Source organism: Sorex fumeus, unplaced genomic scaffold (genome assembly GCF_029834395.1).
Source record: "Sorex fumeus unplaced genomic scaffold, SorFum_2.1 ptg000030l, whole genome shotgun sequence".
In the NCBI taxonomy this organism is placed as follows: Eukaryota; Metazoa; Chordata; class Mammalia; order Eulipotyphla; family Soricidae; genus Sorex; species Sorex fumeus.
This window is the reverse complement of record NW_026606087.1, coordinates 16,575,635-16,599,112: the sequence shown is the minus strand read 5'-3', so window position 1 is coordinate 16,599,112 and position 23,478 is coordinate 16,575,635. Positions and strand designations below refer to the sequence as shown.

Below are 23,478 nucleotides of genomic sequence, written 5' to 3'. Positions count from 1 at the left end.
AAACTCTGGCATCCAACTACCCTAATTCAGAGCCAGGCCCAGAGAGCCATTAACTGTTTGCTTGAAGAAACCAGGTGGAGATTCAGTTTCTTCAGCAAGCCCACCCAGAGGGACTTTTCTGCAAGTCCTCCGTGATCTCCTGCTGGAGTGTCTTTCCCTTTTACACCCTATTGCAGGCTCAGGGTACTCTCCCCCTGGGAAGGTTTCTCTTTCTTCTTTCTGTCTGTATCTTTAAAGCATTCTCCAAGCCTCACTGAAGCCTTTCCTGCTCCAGGAAACTTTTCTCCATGTCTCTTCTTTTTTTCTTTTTTAACTTTTCTTTGAGGGTCACACCCAGCAATGCCTAAGGGTTACTCCTGGCTCTGCACTCAGGTGTTACTCCTGGCAGTGCATAGGTGGACCATAGGGGATGCCAGGGATCGAACCCAGGTCTACTGCATGCAAGGCAATTGCCCTACTCACTGTGCTGTCACTTTGACCCCCTTCTTCTCTTCTGAGGGCATTTATCATTCTTAAGGGTTGGGCTCTGGGTCACGGTCCGGTTTCTCTCCCAGGGCCTGTCACACACCCTTCCGTCTTCTGCACTCTCGCTTGCACGAGCCTCGCTGTCTACGACGTCCTTCCTGGACTTCTGCAAGCCCTTGTCACCCCAGGAGCCCTTCCCAGCCCTCTTCCCCACAGGTGGATCTTCCCTGTCTTATTCCCACTCACTCAGGGCCCATTTCCCTGTGAACAGAACTTGGTTCTGTTAGACTGAAGGGAAGAAAACAAACTGGACAACACAAAAAATAAAACAAAAAAACAACACCCCCCTCAAAAAAAAACACCCCAAATAATAAAGAATAAAGGAAAATTTAAAAAAAGATTTTTTTTTTTTAAAAGGACAACCACACTGAGTGGCTGCTCAGGACTGGCCATGTGAGGATTAAAGAAATATAGACAAATTTGACCAAAATCTATTCTTCAGGGCCTTTGTGTCTCTCAAAGTAGAAGAGGGACTTCTATTAGTAGTTTCTAAAGTGGGCAACATTGTTGTGCCTTTGGGGGTGGGCACTGGAAGGATCCTTGGGGTTGGGTAAAGTTGGGGTAAGCAGGCCTGGGGCAGTTTTTCCTTGTTCTTTTTTTTGGTTGTTGCTTTTTTTTGGTCACACCAGCGTTGAACAGGGGTTACTCCTGGCTCGTGCACTCAGGAATTACTCCTGATGGTGCTCAGGGGACCATATTAGATGCTGGGAATCGAACCGGGGTCTGCCATGTGCAAGGCAAAAGCCCTACCTGCTGTGCTATCGCTACAGCCCGGTTTTTTCTTTTTTGTTTTGTTTTGGAATCACACCTAACCATGCTCAGGCTTCCCCTTGGCTCTGTGCTCAGGGATCTCTTCTGGCAGTGCTCAGGAAACCATTCTTCTTTATTACCCATATCAGGGCTTCCTCCTGACTCCATGCTCACCCTTGGTGAGATCTGTGAACTATCTGGGGTGCTGAGGATCATTATGCAAGGCCAGCCCCCCCCCCCCCCCCCCCCCCCCCCCCCCCCCCCGTCTGCTATTTCTGTAGCCCCAGAGGACCTTTCTTCATTCCCTTCCACACCCCCTCCAAAAACCCTCCCTCCCACTCTCAAGCTTCCTATTAAGGACCTATTTTCATGCCTTTATTTCTATTGTCTTTGGGCATTACTTATTCCCCTACTTTGTTTCTTTATTTTTGGCTTTTTTGTCTTTGGGTCACACTTGGCAATGCTCAAGGGTTACACCTGGCTGTGCACTCAGGGATCACTCCTGGTGGTACTGGGGTGCGGAATGGGGGGAACATATGGAATGCCAGAATCAAGCCCTGTTGGCCTTGGGTCCTCCTCGTGTAAGGCAAGCGTCCTACCTGCTATATTTTAGCCCAAAGCCAAGGTAGATATTTCTGAGACAGGTTTTTTTTTTTTGGGGTCACACCCAGTGATGCACAGGGGTTACTCCTGGCGGTGCTCAGGGGACCATATGGGATGCTGGGAATCCAACCCGGGTTGGCCGCGTGCAAGGCAAACGCCCTACCCACTTTGCTATTGCTCCAGCCCCACTGAGAGACAAGTTTTATCCTTCAATTAAAAACCTTAGAAATAGAATCAAGGGGCCAGATAGCCCTTAGAAATAGAATCAAGTGGATAGGTCTTGCACACGACCCACCCAGGTTCGATCCCCGCCATCCCATATGGTCCCCTGAGCCAGGGGTAATTCCTGAGCTCAGGGCCAGGACTAACCCCTGGGCACTGCCAGGTAAGTCCAAAAACAAAAACAAAACTTTATTTCAGGGTACCCATAAATTAAAATATGCACCCAATCGGGAAACTGAGAATGAGGGAATATACAGGAGAGGTGTTAAGCCGCCAAGTGATTCTAGTATACAAGCCGTCAAGTGATTCTAGCCGACTAATTTCCCCGAGAACAAACAGTCCTTGTTCTAACGCAGGCTGCAGCCAACTACTTTTCCGTTGAGGTTGGCCAGCAAACGCGGCCTCGGGACCGGGGGGCGGGGCTCAGAGGCGCCGTTGGGGCGGAGTCAGACCGGAGCTACCGATTGGCCGAGACGTTAGGCGGAGTAAACGAAGAATCTCCCACCCTCGACAAAGGGACTGCGCCGTGCAACGTCACATCCGGCCAGGTGGGCGGGAACGGGAAACAAAAGAAGACCAAGGACGCATGCGTCTGCCGTGTCCCGGGCTCTGGTGGGTTCTTCCGCTGGGGCAGAAGGAAGCGCTTCCGGGTCGCTGCCGGCTGCCGCCTACCGGCGCGGTAAGTACAAAAACTAGGCTGTGACTTGTATCTCCTTGCCCCATCTTCCCTTCTTCCCCTAAGAGAAATTTAGTTTTCCCTGACTCTCCTCAGGAGCTCCAGGTGTAGGCGACTTTTAACATTAAAGCGTCCCAGCTCATTGGCCGCGTCCTGAAGTTAAGCCCCACCCCCTCACACAGACTCCTTCACTCATTGGTGTCTCTTGCTGTCACTAACAGTCCCTCCAGTTAATTGGCCTTGTTTGCGCCTCGCTTCTTTCGCGATTGGCATCCCTATAAGGAGAAGTTACTGCGTGAGTCCCGCCCCTGCCTTATTCCTGTTGGTCATCCGCACTGTCAGTCAAAGTCAAAACCCTGAGCAGCGGCTGGACCGCCCGGGGCTGGGCGTTCGGGACTCTGTTTCTCTGGCTCTTCCTTACCTCTGATCTAGAGGGTGGGTGCGCTTTTTCCTGTTACCCGGGCCAGGATGCTGAGGTTCACGGAAGAGCAGGGGCTCGCCCTGGATCTGCCACATAATTAGGGCAAAAGAAAACTAGACGTAGATCCTTTCCTTCATTTCTAATACCCGATCTGGATCTGTTGCCCACGGGAGTCGTAAGCTCCCACTCACAGTATGACCTCGAGTCAGGGTGTGCCCGTTGCCGGCTGTCAGTTTGCCAGTGAACGGAGAGTCTTTGATTCAGATTCTCTGGAACCCTGCGGGTCAGCCCCCTCAGTTGTTCCGCCAGAGCAGAGTTTGCATGCTCTTCCCCCTTCGTTTGTTCATTCCACTCTCTGCCTACTTACGCACTCACGCCTCGAGGATGCATCACCGAACGGTATTCACGGGAAGAAACACTACGGCCCGTTAGCCCCGACCCGTTTGGCTGGGGCTCTGGCGGTCGTTAATGTTGCTGACACTGGGTGGGTGTGGCTCCATTTATAAAGGAGCAAAAAATCGTCTCGGTAGTTTGGAGGAGGTAGAGTTTTCATAGAGCCCTGATATCTCTGATTTTGTCTGATCTTGTAACCCGAGCCTGCACCTGGATTCCTCTTACCTCCGACTTCCATTCTCTTCCTTCATATGGTTTACAAACAGCTTTATGTCTTCGTTAATTACGTAATGGTGGGGGATATAATTATTATCCCCATTCTACAGATGAGAAAACCGGGACTGAGAGCTTAAGTGCCTTGACCAACGTTAAACAGCTAGTAAGTGATAAAGCCAGTATTCAATCCTAGGTCTTTCTGATTGCCACATGGAAAAGTTGTTTTCCTGTGCATCCCGTTTCTCAACCGGACTGACCAAATGACACCTAGACATAATCGGGGAGCTGGATTCACCCAGCCCTCTCCCTCAGTCTAGGAGCCATGTCCACCTTGTTCCCATCACTCTTACCCCGGGTGACTGAGACACTGTGGTTTAATCTGGACCGACCCTGTGTGGAGGAGACTGAGCTACAGCAGCAAGAACAGCAGCATCAGGCCTGGGTGAGTGGGGACGAAGCACAGTATGTGTGTGAGGGGCGGGGGAGGGGGGTTGCCCCAGCCTTACTGTTTGTTTGGGCTTTTTAAAGAATTTCATTGAAGCCCCATGATTACAAAGTTATCCACAGTTGGGTTTTAGACGTACTCTGTTCTAGCACCAATCCCACCAAGAGTGTCTTCTTCCCACCACCAGGGTTCCCAGGTTTCTGCCCACAGATTCCCTATTCCCCCCAACCCCGAGCCGGCCAGACTTTTTTTTTTTTTTTTCGCTTTTTGGGTCACAGCCAGCAATGCTCAGGGGTTACTCCTGGCTTTGCACTCAGGAATTACTCTTGGTGGTGCTTGGGGGACCATATGGGATGCCGGGGATTGAACCCAGGTTGGCTGCATCCAAGGCAAGCGCCCTACCCGCTGTGCTATCGCTCCGGCCCCGTGCTAGACATTTCTAAGTTTGGTTATTGAAGTTTGGGTCTCATTTTGGTTTTTAGGCCTAGCGGTGCTCAGAACTTACTCCTGGTTCTCGGATCAGGGATCACTCCTGATGGAGCTCAGGGGACCATATGGGATGCAGAAACTGAACCTTGGTGGGCACATGCAAAGCGAGTGCTCTACCCACTTTACTATTGCACCAGCCCCCTTACTGTCTTTTCATTTATTTTGGGGGGAATGGCCATGCTAGGCAGTGCTGGAGGGAGGGGGCATACTCCCAACTCTTTGATCAGGGTTCACTCCTTATGGTTCTGGGGCATTGTATGAGGTGTTGGGGATCAAACCAGTGTTGGCTGCATTGCAAAGCAAGAGCCTTAAGCCCTGTAATGTCGCTCTGGCCCCTACTATTTATCTGTTTATTTTAAATTATTTTTTGCTGTGCTGCATTTCAAACCCAGGTCTCTTGTATACAAGGTAGATACTTTACCATTAAGTTACATCCCTAGCCCTTACTCTGGAGACTTAATCTGGAGGAGATATTTTTCCCTTGAGCTGGAAAGAATCAGGTTGAGAGCTGTGGACACCTAGGCTCATAGGTGCTAATATATGGAGCTCTAATTTGCTAGGGACCAGGGGACATCTGGGCCAGATCAGAGCCCAGGCTCATTTCCTTAAGTATAGGAAATACTAATTTTGACTCTATTGGAGGCTTGGCAGATGCCATGTTTTGTATTGAGTCTTACTTAACCTTCACCGAAGTTTTAGGAAGAAACAAAGGCCTAGAGAATGTAAGTAATTTAATCAGAAGTTTTTTTGTCTTGATTTTTGTTCTTGTGCCACACCTCTCTGTGCTCAGGTGTGGTGCAATTGTCACTCTTGACTCTGCTCTCAGGAATCACTCCTGGTGTACTCAGGGGACAATATGTGGTACCTGGGATCGAACATGGATCGACTGTGTTCAAGGCAAGCGCTCTACACACTGTATTATCACTCCAGCCCCATTTAATCAATCGGTTTCTAAGTGTCAGGATGATAGGAGACACAGGAAATGAATTAAGCAGAGAAATGAAAGACAGCTTCTCCACATTGTGAGTCTCCTTGGGAGAGCGTCTTCTCCCAGGTCTGACCTGCCTTATTTGGGTCCTGACCCTGCTCTCCTCCCTTTTCATACAGCTCCAGAGCATTGCAGAGAAAGACAATAACCTGGTACCTATTGGCAAGCCAGCGTCAGAGGTGAGTGGCTTCAGCAGGTGGGCCTGTATGGGGCCTGGAGTGGACCAAAGCTCTGCTCTAATTCTCTAGGTCCTGCTTGGGGAAGGACCTTAGGGAAGATGTAGACCTCAACTCTTATGAGAAGGGGTTCGGGGAGGGGGTGCTGCACCCAGTCACTGAGGTTCTGTAGAACAGGCACCAGATAGCTAAGCTCAGGGGGAGCAGGGTTGGGGAGTTGGGTTCATTCCTTTGCCACAGAGAGAGGCTCCAAGCGGGTTAGCCTGTGAATCAGTCCGGGTAGGCTGAAGAGCCAACAGCTTCTCCCCTCCCTCAGCACTATGATGATGAGGAAGAGGAGGATGAAGACGACGATGAAGACAGTGAAGAGGACTCAGAGGATGACGAGGACATGCAAGACATGGATGAGATGAATGACTATAATGAATCCCCTGATGATGGCGAGGTCAATGAGGTAGGCCAGCATGTTGGGGAGAACCTCTGCGGCCAGGTGCTGACCCCTCTCCTAGCTGCGGCCAAGGGGCAGGATCTGCATTTGGGGCCTGTCGGTGGCTGAGGCCTGGCCCCACCCACACGCAGCCTCATCTCCAGGTGGACATGGAGGGCAACGAGCAGGAACCGGACCAGTGGATGATCTAGGTCGACGAGACACACTGGGTTCCAGCAGATCCCAGGCCCGCCCCGCCCAGCCTGAACCCCCTGCAGAACCAGTGGATCGCTCCAGTGCCTGGAAACTCACCCTCAGGCAGCACCTCAGCTTGTTGCCAGGAACTGATCTCGGCTGCCAGCCAACATTCTGCCCCTGAATCTCCAGGGCCCGAACCCACCCCACTTGTGTGGCCAGTACCTCCCTGCTCATTTGGGCCTAGTTTCTTTGTAACTCTTTAATAAAGAAACAGGACTGATTTCTGCCCCCATGTCTATTCCCCGTCTGTTGGTGGGACCTCAGGAATCCAGCATCTGTACAGCTTTGGGAAGAGGACAGCCAAGGAAATTGTGGCCCACCTGCTGTGGGGCCCAGGCTCCTTAGCAGTTCCCTCTGGAGCAGCTGGTCCCTTGCCATTCCTGCAGGAACCCCACCCAGAGCACCCCGGGCTGGGAGGACAGGCTCTCCAAGGGTCACGCAGCCAGTGTCCTCAGTGTTCAGAGCGGGGACCAGGTCTTGGAGCAGGACAGGACCCCTTTAGGAGTTTCCAGAAAAACTCAGGACAGAGCTGGGTTGGGAGTGGAGGCCTCTTGCCTGTCCAGTGCTTCCTGGAAGGAAGAGGGGTTCCATGGGGCCCGGCAGCCTGATGGAACTCTCTGCCTCGGGTCCATGTGCAGCTTTGGTGGGACAGAATCGCCCCATCGCTGAGCCCAGCAGGTGTCAGACCACGAACAGAGAGGGATGGGGAGACTCTGGTCCTTGCCTGGGCAGGGGTGGAGGGGGTGTAAGCACCCCTGGGTCTGGACCTCAGCCAGGCCCTGCATAGGTGAGCTGGGCTATGCCGTCCTTGATAGCGGGGAAGTCTGGGAGGCCAGTGTGGTGGAGGCGGCACCGGTAGCGGCCACAGCTCTTGGCGTACTGCAAGAAGCGGGGTGCACCAGGGAAGAGCACGTGGTCCGCCAATACTGTGGCACCAGCTGGCAGCAGGGCATGGGCCTCGAGCAGCTGCAGGTCCCGCAGATAACGGCGGGGCCGGTGTGCCAGGAGCACCACGTCGGCCCGACTCAGCTGGTGCTGGCTTCGCAGGCGCGGGATCACCTCTTCTGAGCTACCCACAATGAGCTCCACCTGTGGGAATGGGCAGGCCTGCGGTGAAGAGAGAGGGACTGTTCTCCCCCAGACCCTACCTGACTCTGGTGTACTTTATGCCAGGGCCTGGCCCAGGTCTCCGTGCAGTCCCCATGTTTTCCCTGGCCTCAGAACCAGGAAGTTAGGGTCCTTATCATCCAGTGAAGAGGCTAAGATTTTCACAGTCACACAGATCGCAGGAGATGGACTATGAAACCTTTGTCTTCTGAGTTGGGGATTTGGAGACTCTCACCAGGGGGTATTGGAGTATTAGGGCTTACTCTTGTCTCTGAGTTCAGGGATTGCTCCTAGGGGGACCTGGACGACCATATATAACTTTTGGGTATTAGACTAGGGTAAATTGATTATAAGCCAAATGCCTTAATTCCTGTACCCTGTACTAGCTCTGCAACTCCATTCCTTTTTTTTTTTTTTTTGCTTTTTGGGTCACACCCAGCAATGCTCAGGGGTTACTCCTGGCTCTGTGCTCAGGAATTACTCCGGGCAGTGCTTGGGTACCATTTGGGATGCTGGGGATTGAACCCGGGTCGGTCGCGTGCAAGGCAAACACCCTACCCGCTGTACTATTGCTTTGCCCATCCATTCCTCTCTTTTGAGGGGTGCTGGTCTGCACCCAGCTGAGCTCAGGGTTTACCCAGGCTCTTTGTTCATGGGTCACTCCTATGAGCCTTTTCTCAGGGGACCATATTTGGTGCCGGGCTTGAGCCAGGGTAAGCCATATGCAGGCACCTTAGCACTTGTGCTGGCCAGGCCTGAGACCTTCCTCAGAATGGCTTAATTACCCAGCCAACAATAGGTGCAAATGAGCTGGCACAGGACAGGAGCCCAGACACCCTCCATAATCACAATCCCCTGAACAAGCTGCTTTCTCTACAGCCCCCTGGGGGTGAGGGCAAGGCCTGGGGTGGCAGGGAAGAGACAGGGCCGGCAGGCCAGGGAGGAGGGGACTGACCATGCGTTCGTCGAAGCCAGCCAGGCGAATGAGTTTCTCAGCTACTGCTGCGGTACGCGGGTCCTGCTCCATGGTGAGGAGGCGCCCCCCGGGGGGCAGAGCACGGGCAATAAGTAGCGTGGAGTACCCGCAGTAGGTGCCCAGCTCCAGCACACAGTTGGGAGCCTTTTCCTCCACCAGCCGCATCAGGATCTGCCCTGTGGGAGGAGATGGGCCCCGGGCTCCTGAGAGAAGCGATGGCAAATGCCCACCTGCCTCTCTGCAGCCCCACTGAAAAAGAAGAAACAACTGCCAAAGTTCCGAGACTTTTGCGAGAACTTCTGTTTCATTTCCTCTTCTGTTCATGGACTCTTTTTCTGACTTGAACTGGAGGAATCGCTCTCCCCACCCTCTCCTGCTCTTCGTGTGATGATAGAATCTCACCCACCATTGGCTATGGTGCTGGCTGATGGTCACACTCATTTGTTGCAATGGACTAACACATGATGGCTGGGGATCACACTCTGGGCTGTGATGCTCACGTACCTTTTTGCTATTTGTTTTGGGAGCACACTCAGCAGTACTCAGGGGCTACTCCTGGATCTGTGCACAAGGATTATTCCTGGTGGTGCTCAGGACCAACTAGTGTCAGGAATTGAACCCTGACATCCCTCATTTAAAACAGTCAGCCCTTGGAACCATCTCTTCAGCCCCTCACATATCTTTGGTACCCACCAGGAGTTGCAACCATTATATGTATTTTTTGTTGTTTTTGTTTGATTTTTGGGACACCTGGCTATGCTCAGGGATTATTTCTAGCAAGGCATGGGGGGGCTCTACGGGATGGAACCCAGGCTGGCTGTGTAAAAGGAAAGAAAGCCTCATATTTGCTGTACTATTGCTTCGACCCTGCACCCATTATTTTTGTTTTGTTTTTCAGGCCACACCCAGCAGGACTCAGGGCTTAACTCCTGGTTCTGCACTCAGGGATCACTCCTCACAGGACTCAAGGGGACACTGTTGGGTGCTGGGAACTGAACCTGGGTCGGTTGGGTGCAAGGCAAATGCCCCACCACTGTACTATCTCACTGGCCCTCTATACCCATTACTTTTGGTGCTTGCAACACCTGTCTATAAGTCACTTGTATCAGGGAATCACAAATAGCCAGGGTCTGATTAACTGTGGTCTCCCTCAGCACATGTGATGCAAGCTCATGGGCTCACATTTGTAAGGAAAGAGTTTTAGTCACTAAGCTGTCCCCTGGGCAAATTTCTTTCCTTTTATTTTTTCTTTCTTTTTTTTCTTTTTGTTTTTTGGGTCATACCTGGCAGTACTCAGGGCTTACTCCTGGCTCTGTGCTCAGGGATCATTCCTGGTGGTGCTAGAAGGATCATATTGGGTGCCAGAGATTGAACCTGGGTCAACCATGTGTAAGGGAAATGCCCTATGCTACTATAGTATATCTCCGGCCCTTCTTTCCATTTTTCATTTAAAATTTTAAATTTATTATTATTTTTTTTATGATACTGAAGATCAAACCCAGGGCCTTACACATGCAAGTAAAATAAATGCTCTACTGAGGCTGGAGAGATAGTACCGCGAGTAGGGTGTTTTCCTTGCATGCACCTGACCTGGGTTCAATCCCAAGCACCACTTTTGGTCCCCTGCACCTACCAGGAGTGATTCCTGAACACAGAGAATTCAGACCTGAGAGGGACAGCTGCCTGGACGAATGTCTTTTTTGGTTTGTTTTCAGGTCATACCCACAGTGCTTGGACTATTCCCAGTAGTGCTCAGTAGATCATGTGGTGCTGGGGATTGAACCTAGGGCTCCTGCATGCAAAGCATGAGCTCAGCCATCTTTCCAGACCTAGACACATATCTTAAAACCAGAAACAGAAAGCACTTGTAATGGGAACTAGACTCAAGACAATCCAGACACAACTATCCTGAATGGGAAGTTGGGACCTGTGGACAAGGATCATTAACATCACAGGATATGTACTGGGATGCTCATTACTTGGGGACTTCTGGGGGTGGGGAGGTTAGGGTTTGTGGCCACACCTGGTCATGCTTGGGAGTAGGGGTGTCACTTCCGATGGTGCTCAGGGGACATGTGGTGTCAGCAGTTAAACCTGGGCCACACATGCAAAGCCTGTGCCCCAGTCCTTTAAGCTTTAAGCTCTCTCTCTCTCTCTCCCTCTCTCTCTCTCTGTTTCTCTCTCTGTCTGTTTCTCTCTCTCTCTCTCTCTCTCTGCCACTGCCTTGGGCTTTATGCTCCCCCTGAGACCAGAATTTGTGGATGAGTTATCTCTGTGGCTTCTTCCCCTATCACCTGGCCTATGCCTGGTATCAAAAAGGCAACATGCAGGGTCACAGAAATAGTACAAGGGTTAAAGTGCTTGCCTTGCATCCCACTGACTCCAACACCACAGAGGGTCTCCTGGGTATCACCAGGTAAGATTGCTGAGCACAGAGTCCCCACTCCCCTCCCCGCCCCCCACACATCCCAATAAATATTTGCTGGATGAATGAATAAATTTTCCCAGTCCCCTCATTTTAGCAGGAGGAAAAACCCAGAGAAGATAAGGATGCACAATCTATCCAGGGAGGCTGCAGTTGACCTTGGCTGCTCCTTCCCCACCTTGATTCTTCCTAAGTGGAAGGCTGTGGAACACTCACCTTTGACAGGCCCCATGTGGCTCAGGTACTCGCAGTGGCTGCTCCAGTGGTCCAGCGTGGTTAGGATGTGAGCGGGGTCCCCAGGCAGTGCGTGGGTGAGCACATAGCTGAAGGCGCGCTCCTCGATCCGCAGGCCTGACTGGCAGTCTCGGAGGCTCCTGAGCAAGACTGTGCGTACCAGAAGCCGGAAGTAGTGCCGGTACCGCACCAGCAAGGTCACCAGCAGTGGCAAGAAGGCCAGCGCGATGGCAGGAGACATGGCTCCGTCCTGAGGAAGGGAGGAGGGAAGGACACCCATCCCTGCTATTTATCTTGATCTGTGCTACTCTGAACGAAAGCAGCTATTATCCCTACAGCTCATAAACCATGGCTCTTTGGGTTAGAGATAGAACAGGGGTTAAGACACTCACCATGCATGCAATAACTCTAGTTTGATCCCCAGCACCACATAGGGTCCCCCAATCCCTGCCAAGGGTCATTCCTAAGCTCAGATCCAGGAACAGTCCTGAGTGAATGGTCATGCCACTGAGTGTGACCCCCAAACTGAAAACAACAACAAAACCATGTTTCTTCCTCAGAGTCAGAACACAAGTCAGTCTGATTCCCTACCCCTGTAATTCAGAAGACGTTAAACTCAGCACCCCACCCCACAAGCACCCCTTGACACTTCTGGTTCTTGAATCCATCTCTCCATTTCCCCTCAACTGTGGTCACTCCTTCAGGACCAGAGCTATTCCCTTTCCACCTTTGCTTTCCCCATCCTCTTTCCTCACCCGCTTGCTCTTCTCTGACCCAAAACTGTAGCCAGAGATGACAGCTTTATGTCTGGGACACCTTCACTGCCCCTGCTCGCTGCCTCAGTAGAGGCAGTCACAACCCTCACTCCATAGAATGTTAGCATGAATGTCCTTCCCACCACACAACCCTCCCTGACTGGTCTTCCTGGGGGCCGAGAGTCTGTCCCAGTCCCGCCTCCCCTACCTTGCGTTCTCCTCACATACACACGCACACCACACATGCTTCCTCTCCACTCAGTCCTCCTCCTGTTCCCCCCGAGGATTATGTGCATTCTCTTCTCCCATGCCATGGCTCTGCACCCCCTCCTAAGGAGCTGCCTGGCGTGGACCGAAAATGAAAGTAGAAATGGATGCATGAGCACATTTAGGTGACAGTGTGAAGTGCTTGAGAACCCACACACAAGGACCCTGCTTACCTGGGCTGGAGACTCTGGTGTGGGGAAGATCGAACCATAGGACCAGAGGCGGAGTCCTTGGCGTCTCAGGGGGAGAATCCTGAGGCAGGCTGGATCAGCTTTCAATTATTGATGTGGAGGCTGCTTCTGTCACCTGAGACTTGCAGTTCAAGTTTCTGGCCCCAGGGACAAAGTGGCCAGGCTGCCTCCTTTTTGAGAGCCCTCAGAGAACTTGCTGAGTTTGGTGGTTTCTGCTCAGACCCCTTATGCTGGGAGAAGGGGCAGGGATGAGCCAAGGGGATGGGGAAGCCCTGATCCACTCCATCCAAATCCATGTTTTCTTTAAGCAATTGTCTCCCAGACAAGAGTTAGGGCCTGTTCCTGAATTCAGGGAACCACGAAGTTAACAGAAGATACAGGAGAGGACAGTATGAGGTCATCTCTAAATGGATGCTTCATCAATACTGAGACTTGGAGATGTTTGTGAGCTGTTTTGTATCTAGACAAAACAGTGTGTGGCACATTGTGGACATTCAGGATATTTTTTTTCTCTTTGGGTTGCACCTGGCAATGCTTAGGGGTTACTCCTGGCTTTGCACTCAGGAATTACTCCTGGCGGTGCTCAGGGGACCATATGGGATGCTGGGAATCAAATCCAAGTTGGCCGTGTGCAAGGCAAACGCCCTACCCACTGTGCTATCACTCCAGCCCCTCATTTAGGAAATATTTGATTCAATAAATGGAAAAAATCAGTACCCGATAAGAATGAAACACATGTAGCTGCAGAGGCCCAGAGAATAGTCAGAAGAGACATTCCAGGGGCTGGAGATATGATAGTACAGTAAGTAGGGAAGGCGCTTGCCTTGCATACAGCCTACAGGGCTTAAATCTCCAGCACCACTTATGGTTGTCACCAACACCACTAGAGGGCAGAGCCAGGCATCAGTCCTGAGAACAGCTGGGTGTGGCCCAAACAGAAAGACAATCCGGAGGATAGTACATGTTGAGTCTTTCCCCTCTTTTTCTTTTTTTAGAAGGTAGAAAAGCTTATTGGAAAGTGGAAGAGAAAGGAAAAGGCATTCCCCCCATGGGTCGGAACTTAGCATAATACTAAGTTATATGTACAATCTTTAAGACCAAGGTAGATCTGGGGGCCAGGGCAGGGGCACGACAATGTGCAAGGCCTCACTGGCAAGGTTTAGGACATGAATAAGCAAATTGCAAGCGTTTGTGTATAACTTGTGAGGCACCTCCTCTACCCTTCCCCAATCCCTGTGCCCCTGACAACAGGAATCTTGACTGTACAAGACATCAAATGACAGCCTTGGACGCAAGGTGTTATCTACCAACCTGTGGACTGTTACAGCATTGCATTAGTAAAGAAAACTGAATCCACGTACAGTTGGGTCAAGTAAGGGTTAACGGTTTGTCAGAGATTCTGTTTTGTTTTGGGGCCTCACCCAACATGCTCAGAGAATACTGCTGGTGTCCTTGGGGGTCTATATGAGACTCTGAGGATTGAATTCTGGTCTGCTGTATGCAAGGTAAATGTCCTACCTCTTGTACAATCGCTCTGCCCTTTGTCCCTGAGATTTATAGGCACACATCTGTGCTAACTTTCTAACTGTGTGCCCTGTAACTCCTTGCTAGTCCTTTGATTTTGCCTGCAACCATCTGGACTAACTCCCTGTAAGTTATGGGAAAGTGTGTCCTGACCCTGAGCAGTGTAGAAGATACCATTTTCTCTCTTTTGATCATATATGACTGTAACTGTATCTTGTTCCCCTGTCAGAATATGGCACAGTCTTTGTTTTACTACAGATTGCAGTTAACCTTGAATGCTCTTGACACATTGGAATGTAGTTTTAGGGTATAAATATGATCAGTCTTTTTATAAAATTTTTTATTATTAGAAAATATAGTCTTGCCATGCCAATAAAGCATCAGTTCTACTGGCTGCATGTAACTGGTTATCAGTTTTACTGGCTGTATATATAACCTCTTACGTGGATATACCATAATTTATTATTAGACTTTTTGGTTGTTCCATTTTTTTTCATACGTAAAAATGCTCCAAAGACCATATATGGGCACATTTCTTCCTGTTGTATTTTGTCTTTTTTTTTTTTTTTGGCTCTTTGGGTCACATCTATGCCCAGGGGCTAAGATGGTCAAGAATTACAGAGAGAGAGAGAGATAGGGGGAGAGATAGGGGAAAAGTGCCTGCCATAGAGGCATGCTGAGGTGTTGATGGTGATATGAAGGAATCTGGGGACACTGGTGCTGGGAAATGGACACTGGAAGGTGGAGGGATGGGTACTGATACACTGTACGACTGAAACCTAATCATGACCAGCTTTGTAAGGATTTCTCTCACAATGATGCAATAAAAAAGTAAAATAAAAAAAATCTACTCCTGGTGGAGCTCAGGGGACCATATGGGACGAACCCAGGATTGAACCCAGGTCGTTCTACTGTGTGCAAGTCAAACACCCTATCCCTATCCACTGTACTATCGCTCTGGCCCTCTTCTTTGTCTTCTCAAGTGATCAGTCTTTGAGTCACTTGTTGAGAATTGGAGGCCCCAAACCACTGTGCAGTTTATGGGACAGCCAAATAAAGCTTCCTGTTCATCCCTCCTATTTCGGTTTAGGTACTTCCCACAGTTTGGGTGAACTCAGGTGCAACGAAAGGAAAACTTGGGTGATTTTAAGGAAGGGCTTTGACGGCCCCCGTGTTAGATTTACTAAGGCTGCTGTCAAAAGCTAGGAACGTGGAGAAGTGCCTTGAAGCCAAAATCAGTGAAGTGGTCCCTATCTCCATCAAGATTGAATTCCACCCCATCTTCAGCGTGTGAGGGTCTACAGTCCGTCTTCCCTCACGTCTGAGAAGCCCGAGGAGCGGACATCTCTGGACATCACATGCTGTCCCTTAACTTGGCGCAAGGCCTCAAGGTCCTCCTAGACACTCCAAGAATAGTGAGTTTGGATCCCGCTTGCCCTTGGAACATGAAGGCATCTGGTAAGTGGGCTCTCCCTAGCCAGGAAGGTAGCCGGGCAGTTATGCGACCCCCTTGCGACAACTCACAAGGTGCTCACACAGCCCCAGGTGGAAAACAGGGAATTCAGGTAGCAGGAAGACCCTAAGTCATGTGACTCGCCCCTCCCTCTCCTGGCTCACGTGCTCGCGTCCGGGCGGGCAGGGTGCCGACTGGGGCTTTCCATTGGTTGGCAGTGATCACGTGTTGGGGCGGGACCGGAAGTCGGGTGGAGGCGGCCGCGGCCCCAGCCTGGGCGCTCGGGCGAGGGGCAGTCGCGGAGGCGGCTGGCGGCCTGCGGTACACGGCCACGGGTCATGTGACCGGAAGGGCTCCTGACGGACGCCGTCCCTCCTCCGCGCGGCCTGAGCGCCCGGCCCGACCCCGGCCATGGGGTGCTGCTACAGCAGCGAGAACGAGGACTCGGACCAGGTGCGGGGCTCGGGAAGGACGGCCGAGGCCGTGGGGCACGGGGCGCAGAAACCGGCTTGCAACGGAGGGGGAGTCGGCTGCAGGGCGCCCGGACTACGGAGGCCCGGAGAGGACAGAAGGGACGCCGGGCCTGGCTCTCGCCTCGCTTCTCGCCACGGTCCCCGCGTCGGGGCGTGCAGGCGGCCGCCTGCCCTGCTCGCTCCCCTCGCTGTCAGCCCCCGTCCCCTTCTGCGCTGTTGGGTTTCGAGGCTCCAAAGCCCAGGTCCCCGGGAAGCAGTCCCTCCCCGCTTCCTGTGCCCGCTCTGGGGCTCGTATAAGCGGGCTTTGCGAATCCTTGCAGGGGTGGGTCTGCCGAGGTGAACTAGGAACCCGTGTATTCGCTCAGCCGGGGTTGGAGAAGGAAGGTCACTGCTGGGTTGGGGTCCGCGAAGGCCTCTGCAAGTGGTGTCGTTTGAACTAGCCAGTGGGGGACTTAATATTCCAATGAAGACATCACGACGTGTGGGAAGTTCCTTGAATACACAAATCGGGTTGAACTTGGATGAGATTGGAGGAAGAGGGAGGGTGGGAGCTCATCTTGGCTTTTGGTGCTTGGGAAGTAGGCTTTCGAGGTCTAATCTCTGTGCAGGGTCGGGATATACAGAAGAGGAAAGTTTTAAATTTAAAGTCGGTGCATTCTCCCTTCTCCTGGGTGTCTGCCCTGATGACCTGCTTTTCCCAGGGTGAAGTTGAAGCTGTTGGTCACTCACCCTTCTGATAGGCTCCACACTTGGTTTCTACATTTCAACACACAATGGGTAGGACCACAGAAAGGTTTCCTTAAATAACTCGCAGTCTAGCCGATGATTTGGTGGTAAGAAATGGATTATGGTACTGGTACTTGGGAAGTAGGTTTTTTTTTTTTTTTTTGCATTTTGGGTCACACCTGGCGATGCATTCAGGAATTACTCCTGGCGGTGCTCAGGGGACCATATAGGATGCCGGGAATCGAACCCAGGTTGACTTTGGGCAAGGCAGACCCCTACCCGCTGTACTATCACTCCAGCCCTCCAGCCGGGGAAGTAGGTTTTTCTGCAATCACATATCCTGTTTGGTTAGTGTTTTTTTCTGTTTATTTGTTTGTTTTGCGGCCACACTCTGCGATGCTCAGAGCTTGCTTCTGGTGCTGAACTCATTGATCACTGGGCCAGGTGCAAAGCAAGCACCTTACCAGCTGTACTATTACTCGAGCCCCAGGTTTAAGGGTTTAAGCAGGAGTGGGAGGGGTATGTTTATTTGGGAGCTTTGGCGGTTCCTTTCTGAGTAAGACTTCAGATACCCAGTAGGCACAGGGTCATGTCTCTGTGCCCTGTCCTCATATCTCATCCTCACATCATCCCAGCATATTAGAGGAGACCATATTTGTGCCACCCGGGAAAGCTGTGACCTGGTAGGAAATTGTCCCTTGGAAACCAAGTATGGCATTTTTCAGGGAGTGAGTCTTGAAGCTTTATGACAAGACTTAAGCTTCTAGCTGTAGTTTGGCTCGTTGCTTTCTGGAATCTCCCCTTTTTCTCTTGTTGGGCTCCCCCTTTCTTTTTTGTGGGGCATGGTGGTCATGGGCCATTCCTGGCTCTGTGCTCAGGAGTAACCCCCCTGTGGTGCTTGGGGGATCATATGTGGCTGGAAACCCGGGGTTTGGACCTGGGTCTGATGGGTGTAAGGCAAGTGCCTTAACCCTTGTACTCTCCGGCACCCCCTTCTCCCCCTTCTGTTTCCAACTTTGAGATTCAGCGCTTGATATGGCAGTGGCCTGTTTGTGCATTATACAGGCCACATCCATTTACTGTCCCCTGTTGTTTTGGGGTCACACCCAGCAGTACTCAGGGATCACTCCTGGCAGTGCTCTGGAAACCATATGAATACTTGAGATCAAACCCAGGTTGATCAGTGCAAAGCAAGTTTCCTACTGCCTGTACTTAGTCTGGCCCTTGTCCCAAAGTCTTAACTCTTGAGCAGGCCTCCCTCTCACTCTCATCTCTGCCCTTTTGTTATAATAAAAAGAAATCTATGGTGTTGCAGTTTCTCAAGGTTTTTTAAGAGTTACTTTTTTTTGGGGGGGGGGGTTGGGGCCAAATCTGACGATACTAGGGGCTTGCTCCTGGCTCTGCACTCAGGAACTACTCCTGGTGGTGTTCAGGGGATCTTAGGGAATGCTGGGAATCCAACCCATGTGAGCAGCCTGCAAGGCAAGTCCCCTATCCGCAGTATTAGCACTCTGGCCCTGTAGGTTTTTTTTTTTTCCCTTCGGCATTTTGGGTCACACCTGGCAATGCACAGGTGGTTATTATTCCAGACTCTGCCATCAGGAATTACTCCTGGTGGCACTCAGGGAACCATATGGGATGCTGGGAATCGAACCCGGGTCAGCCGCATGCAAGTACCCTACCTGCTGTGCTATCGCTCCAGCCCCCTGTAGCTATTTTTTTTTTTGTAGTTACTTTTTTTTGACCCCTGCTAACCATCTGTCTTAAAGGTTCTGGTTATGTCTACTTAAAAGCGACAAAACAGTTCAGAGAGGATAAGTGACATAGCTAAGCCAGTGTGTCCTGTTGCCAGGCTATGAGCTTTATCCACTGGGCAAAATGACCTCCCAGCTGTGCTTACAGACCAGGTGGCTAGTTCTGGATGGGTTATGTGTGTGTGCATACATATTTTCATACTCAGGCTCTTGATTACTAGTTGAACCTGAATTAGGCACAAACCTTGGTGTGAAAAAACTTCCTCATGTTCCACTTGCCTAGGGATAGGGGCCCAGAGAGGGGAAAGCTCAGGTTGGAAGCACACTTGGTGTCATTATGGAGCTAGCTCTCCTTCTCCAACTAGTTTGATCATTTTTTAAAATTTTTCAAGTAGTTTAATCGTTGGCATGTGTTCTGTCTTTGAAGTCTTTGAAGACTTGCCTGAGGGGCTAGAGCTATAGCACAGCGGGTAGGGCGTTTGCCTTGCATGCGGCTGACCCAGGTTCGATTCCCAGCATCCCATATGGTCCCCCAAGCACTGCCAGGAGTAACCCCTGAGTAACGCTGGGTGTGACCCAAAAAGAAAAAAAAAAAAAGACTTGCCTGAGTTTCAGAATGGGCCAGAAAGGGTACAGTGGGGTGGGCACTTGCTTTTCTCCCAGCACTGCCAAGAATGATTCCTGATTGTAGAGCCACGCGTGAACCTTGAGCACAACAGGGTAGACCTGAAAACCAAAAAATCAAGACATGACTGAATTTCTTATGGTGGTGTTTTGGGTTTTGTTTCCCTTCTTTTAGTGAAGCAAGATATTTTCTATTACGACTTACTCAGATATGAGGGGAGAGAAAGGGAGGAAGTACCCGCTTAAGAGAGGACTCGGGACTTTTCCACAGTGGAAAGGGCGAGCAAGCAAAGAGACATAGACACAAGCAAGTGGGATACCCTGCTCAGGGGTTTTCTTTGGTGAGGCTCAGGGAACCATACAGGGTGTCAGGGCTCGAACCCGGGTTGGCCCAGGAAGCACAAATTCCATATCCACTGTACTGTCGCTCCAGCCCCAAAACTTGCCCAAGTTTTAAGAAGAGAAAGGGGTTGTCTGGGAGTGGAAGGTGATGGGGCCGAAGCCCAGTTTTTCTATCTCTTGGTGCTCTTGGGAGATGAGGACACTACGTGAGAAGGAAGAGTAACTTGGAGAGGTGGGGCGTGCCTGGGAGGGCTGCTGGCTTGGAGGAAGTGGCTGCTGAGAGCTGTGGGGTGGGCAGGGGAATTGAGAAGGAGCCGAAATAGGTCTGGGGTGGAGCACAGAGGAGTCAGGCGGTTCTGACACGGGGTTGGTGACTCATCTTTTACCAGGAGGGCCCCCTGGGCACCTGTGCCCCTTGTCTTTGCGGTACAGATGGGTACCTGCAGATTTGCTTATCCAGTTGGCGGTCAGCACAAAGCCAGCAGGAATTTGAAGTTGATGGACTCAAGGCAGATTTTATCCAGAAAGATAACAGATTCGATCTAGGGCGATAAAAACAGGAGCGGGTGGCGGTGAAGCACACAGAGGATCTGCAGACTGGGACTCTGGAGACTTGGCTTGGCCCTGGCTGGCATAGAAGCCATCATCATGTCAGGCAGGCACCAAGACTGCTGTGGTGGGAGCCAGGGAGAGCTCAGGGGGCTGTCGTGGCAGTTGCTTTGCATGCAGGGTAACTAGGGGTTCTCAGCAGTGTTTGTTCCCGAGTACTGACCCGAGACTATTCCCCCGAGCACCACTAGGTGAGGCTCCCCCAAATCAAAAACAGGTTCACACACACACGATTGAAGCTGCTTTAATAGAGCAGTGGTGGCTTGGCATGGGAGGGGACAGTCGTGCACCTCCCCCCTTGATCTCCTCCTCTCTCAGGACCCCCGGGTGTACCAGAGATGTAGCTGGCTCCAGGGTAGAAGGAAGCTCTGTGTGAGCATGTGTACCTTGGGGCAGTGGGACTTCTGTCCTGAAATAATGGAAGGAGAGGGGGAGCCTGCAGCCTGAGGCCTGTCTGGACTCCACCCTGGTGCAGAGCACTGACCTGTGCAGGGGGAGGCTGGCATTGCCTCCTTTTCCAGGCCCTGCCACTGGTTTCCAGTCTCGGTTGGCTTTCTCCTAAAGCATCCGGGCTGCTGTCGAGTACCCGCCTCTCTCCCGCTTTCCATGGCTGCTGGAGGGACTTGGTTCCGCATGAATTCATCCCAGAGCCCCAACTCAGCTGGGCGCCTGTGGGCAGGCAGGAGCTGAATCTTAGTGGACATACGCTCCAGCTGGGCGCCTGAGCTCTTCCTCATCAAGCTATTTTTGGTGTGAGAGGTCAGAACTGGGCTGAGGAGAGCCCAGGAGTGGCAGGTGGGACTAAGGGGCCTGGGGTTGACTTCTCCCCCATGGTCTCTCCTAGGACCAAGAGGAGCGGAAGCTGCTTCTGCCGAGCAGCCCTCCTGCCAAAACCCTCAATGGAGCCGAGCCCAACTACCACAGCCTGCCTTCTGCCCGCACAGACGAGCAGGCCCTGCTCTCCTCCATCCTCGCCAAGACAGCCAGGTGAGCATCATGGGCACAGGGCTGGGCCCCCGGTCTGTGGGGAGCGCTGCCATCGAGCCCCGCCTGTCCCAGTGGAGAGGCCCCGACCCTGGTGTCAGATAGCCCGGGCTTGGCATGCCTGTGAGCTCTGTCTGTCCCGCTCCAAGCCACCTGTCATGACCTTTCTGCCTCCTTTCCCTGAAGCAACATCATCGATGTGTCTGCCGCTGACTCCCAGGGCATGGAGCAGCATGAGTACATGGACCGGGCGCGACAGTACAGGTGAGCGCCTGGCCCGCGGCGCCCCCCCAGCTCTCGGGTGCCTCCTTCCTCTCCGGTTCCGGTCCAGGACTGACTGCAGATCCCTCGGTGCTTTGGGCGGTGTCCCTGTCAGCCCTGTCTGCCTGGTCTGCCACTCTGGTCATGGGAGGTCACGGGAGACGGGCCTGGAGTGAGTCCGTGGTGTGCTAAGGCTGGGTCACGCTGCTTCTCTGGCCTGGGGGAGGGAGGCTGACCTGGGCTGGGCAGGCTGGGGCCCGTTGGACTCTGGGTGACAGCCCACCCCGCCCTTCCTTCTTGGCCAGCACTCGCCTGGCTGTGCTGAGCAGCAGCCTGACCCACTGGAAGAAGCCGCCACCGCTGCCGTCTCTCACCAGCCAGCCCCACCAAGTGCTGGCCAGCGAGCCCATCCCTTTCTCTGACTTGCAGCAGGTGAGCCTCCAGCCCACCCTCTGCCTTCCCACGGCCCACAGCCCGCTTCTTGAGGAGGTGGGGGCGGAGTGGGGACCCTTTCCCATCGCCTCCTCTCAACCTTGCCTTTCCCCGTGACTTCCTGTGCCCCACTGTCCCTTCACTCTTGCTGCACCCGAGTTCGCAAGAGCTGCCAAAGCCAAGTAGGAAAGATGGACAAAAAGCTTTATTTGTCCCTCCCAAGCACTGTACAGTGGGTCAAAGAGAACGATCACGTTTATACCCTGAAACCACATGCCACTGTGTCGATGAAGAGCAGAGGTTAACTGCAATCTGCAGTAAAACAGAGCACTGCCCTCCACATCCTATTGAGATGCCAGGACAAGATACAGTTTCAGTCACGTGATCGAATGGGAGAAAATGTAATTGACACTGCTCAGGGCCAAGGCACACTTCCTCTTGGGAAGCTCAGTGTGTCAGTCCTGGTGGTCCTGGCAGAGTCCAGGGGCTATCAGGGAATTAAGAGAGCCAGCACAGTTACAGCACAGATGGTGTCTGTACACCTCGGGGACGCTTTGAATCCACACTTGGCCCAACAGTATACAGTGTGTGGCTGAAATGTTCTTTACCAATTCAGTGTTACTTCAGTTTCTACAAAGTGGGCTATAGTACTGTAACCTGTTGTCCCGGCTTTCTGGATCCCCCTTCACCCAACCTGCCATCTTCTCCCCATTCTCTCAGGTCTCCAGGATAGCTGCTTACGCCTACAGTGCACTTTCTCAGATCCGTGTGGATGCAAAAGAAGAGCTGGTGGTACAGTTTGGGATCCCGTGAAGAGAGGAGGGTCCTTGGACAGCTCTTCTCCTCTCTTCACCCTGTCTCCACCCGCTCCCCCTGGCCCCCAGCCTCACTGCGGCTTATACAGTACCCTAACCTGCTACTAATCACAGAAGAATGTGGAGGAGGAGGAGGAGGAGAGCGAGCCTAGAGGCCAGAGCAAGTGAGGATGGAGCAAGGGAGGGTTGAACCATTTGGGACTGGTCGAATTATTGCAAAACCCTGCCCAGGGGCGGGGTGGGGGTCAAACGGACAGGGCCGGGGGCGCCTCCCATCCCCTGGCAAGGTGGAGGTACCATTGTGAGGGTGATCACTGTAGGGGGCCTCAGAGGCCTCCCCCCACCCTCTCTCATGACCTCACTCCTGCCCTCCTCTCTCCCTGACTTGGTGCTTGCAGCACCTCATTAGGGTTTGTGACCAGGGTCTAGACAAGCTTGAATTTGTATGAGTTGAGTTTGTATTTCTAGCACCCTGGGTTTTTACATGTTTGGGGGTTTTGTTTTGGTTTGTCACCCTCGATAAAGGAAGTGTATTCATTTGTGTGTTGCTTGTAGCCCCTCTGTCTTGCCCACCACATCCACTCACCTCAGTGACTCCAGTCTGTGAGCAGCGAGTGGATTGTTGGGTGGGGGGTTTCTTTTAGGACCATTAAGAGGAATTCAGAAGATAAGGGTCTTAGCTGACACTCAGATCAGATGATAAAACTGGTTGGGGCAGGGATGTGACTCACTGTTCTAACACTGCTTGTTGATTCCCTAATTTCAATATCTAGCAGCACACACACTTACCCCACTCCCACCAAGGATCGTGCTTGTTTGTTCTCCAATGAATGGGAACACCGCTCACACTGAACCAGCTGGGGGAGACAGCTGCCCTTCTGCAGGGCACTGCCTCAGGCTCAGTGGAAGTAACAATAAGCCAGGGGTGCAGGTGGGA

At 52.1% G+C, this 23,478-nt stretch overlaps 3 protein-coding genes across 8 annotated transcripts; 2 read left to right on the top strand and 1 right to left on the bottom strand.

Annotated features, from left to right (window-relative positions):
• Positions 1-2,607: 2,607 nt before the first annotated feature.
• On the top strand, positions 2,608-6,816 carry ANAPC15 (anaphase promoting complex subunit 15). 6 transcript variants are annotated; one of them, XM_056115998.1, is made up of 5 exons: positions 2,608-2,779; positions 4,124-4,248; positions 5,848-5,907; positions 6,221-6,358; positions 6,484-6,816. In XM_056115998.1, exons 2-5 carry the CDS (start codon positions 4,129-4,131, stop codon positions 6,541-6,543), a joined length of 378 nt encoding a protein of 125 aa, XP_055971973.1. In that variant the 5' UTR covers positions 2,608-2,779; positions 4,124-4,128; the 3' UTR covers positions 6,544-6,816. The 6 variants fall into 6 exon arrangements, with proteins under 6 accessions (XP_055971973.1, XP_055971972.1, XP_055971977.1 ...); XM_056115997.1 differs by having other exon boundaries at positions 2,619-2,779; positions 4,119-4,248; XM_056116002.1 differs by having other exon boundaries at positions 2,621-2,779; positions 4,119-4,248; positions 6,496-6,816.
• Positions 6,817-7,357: 541 nt separating this feature from the next.
• On the bottom strand, positions 7,358-12,073 carry LOC130025092 (transmembrane O-methyltransferase). Its single transcript, XM_056115990.1, has 4 exons — positions 12,059-12,073; positions 11,314-11,581; positions 8,652-8,848; positions 7,358-7,678 (listed from the first exon to the last, which is right to left on the bottom strand). The coding sequence occupies exons 1-4, from the start codon at positions 12,071-12,073 to the stop codon at positions 7,358-7,360; spliced, it is 801 nt and encodes a 266-aa protein (XP_055971965.1).
• Positions 12,074-15,755: 3,682 nt separating this feature from the next.
• Positions 15,756-23,078, top strand: LAMTOR1 (late endosomal/lysosomal adaptor, MAPK and MTOR activator 1). Its single transcript, XM_056115996.1, has 5 exons — positions 15,756-15,974; positions 20,894-21,036; positions 21,220-21,297; positions 21,600-21,726; positions 22,447-23,078. Exons 1-5 carry the CDS (start codon positions 15,933-15,935, stop codon positions 22,537-22,539), a joined length of 483 nt encoding a protein of 160 aa, XP_055971971.1. The 5' UTR covers positions 15,756-15,932; the 3' UTR covers positions 22,540-23,078.
• The last annotated feature ends 400 nt before the right edge of the window (positions 23,079-23,478 follow it).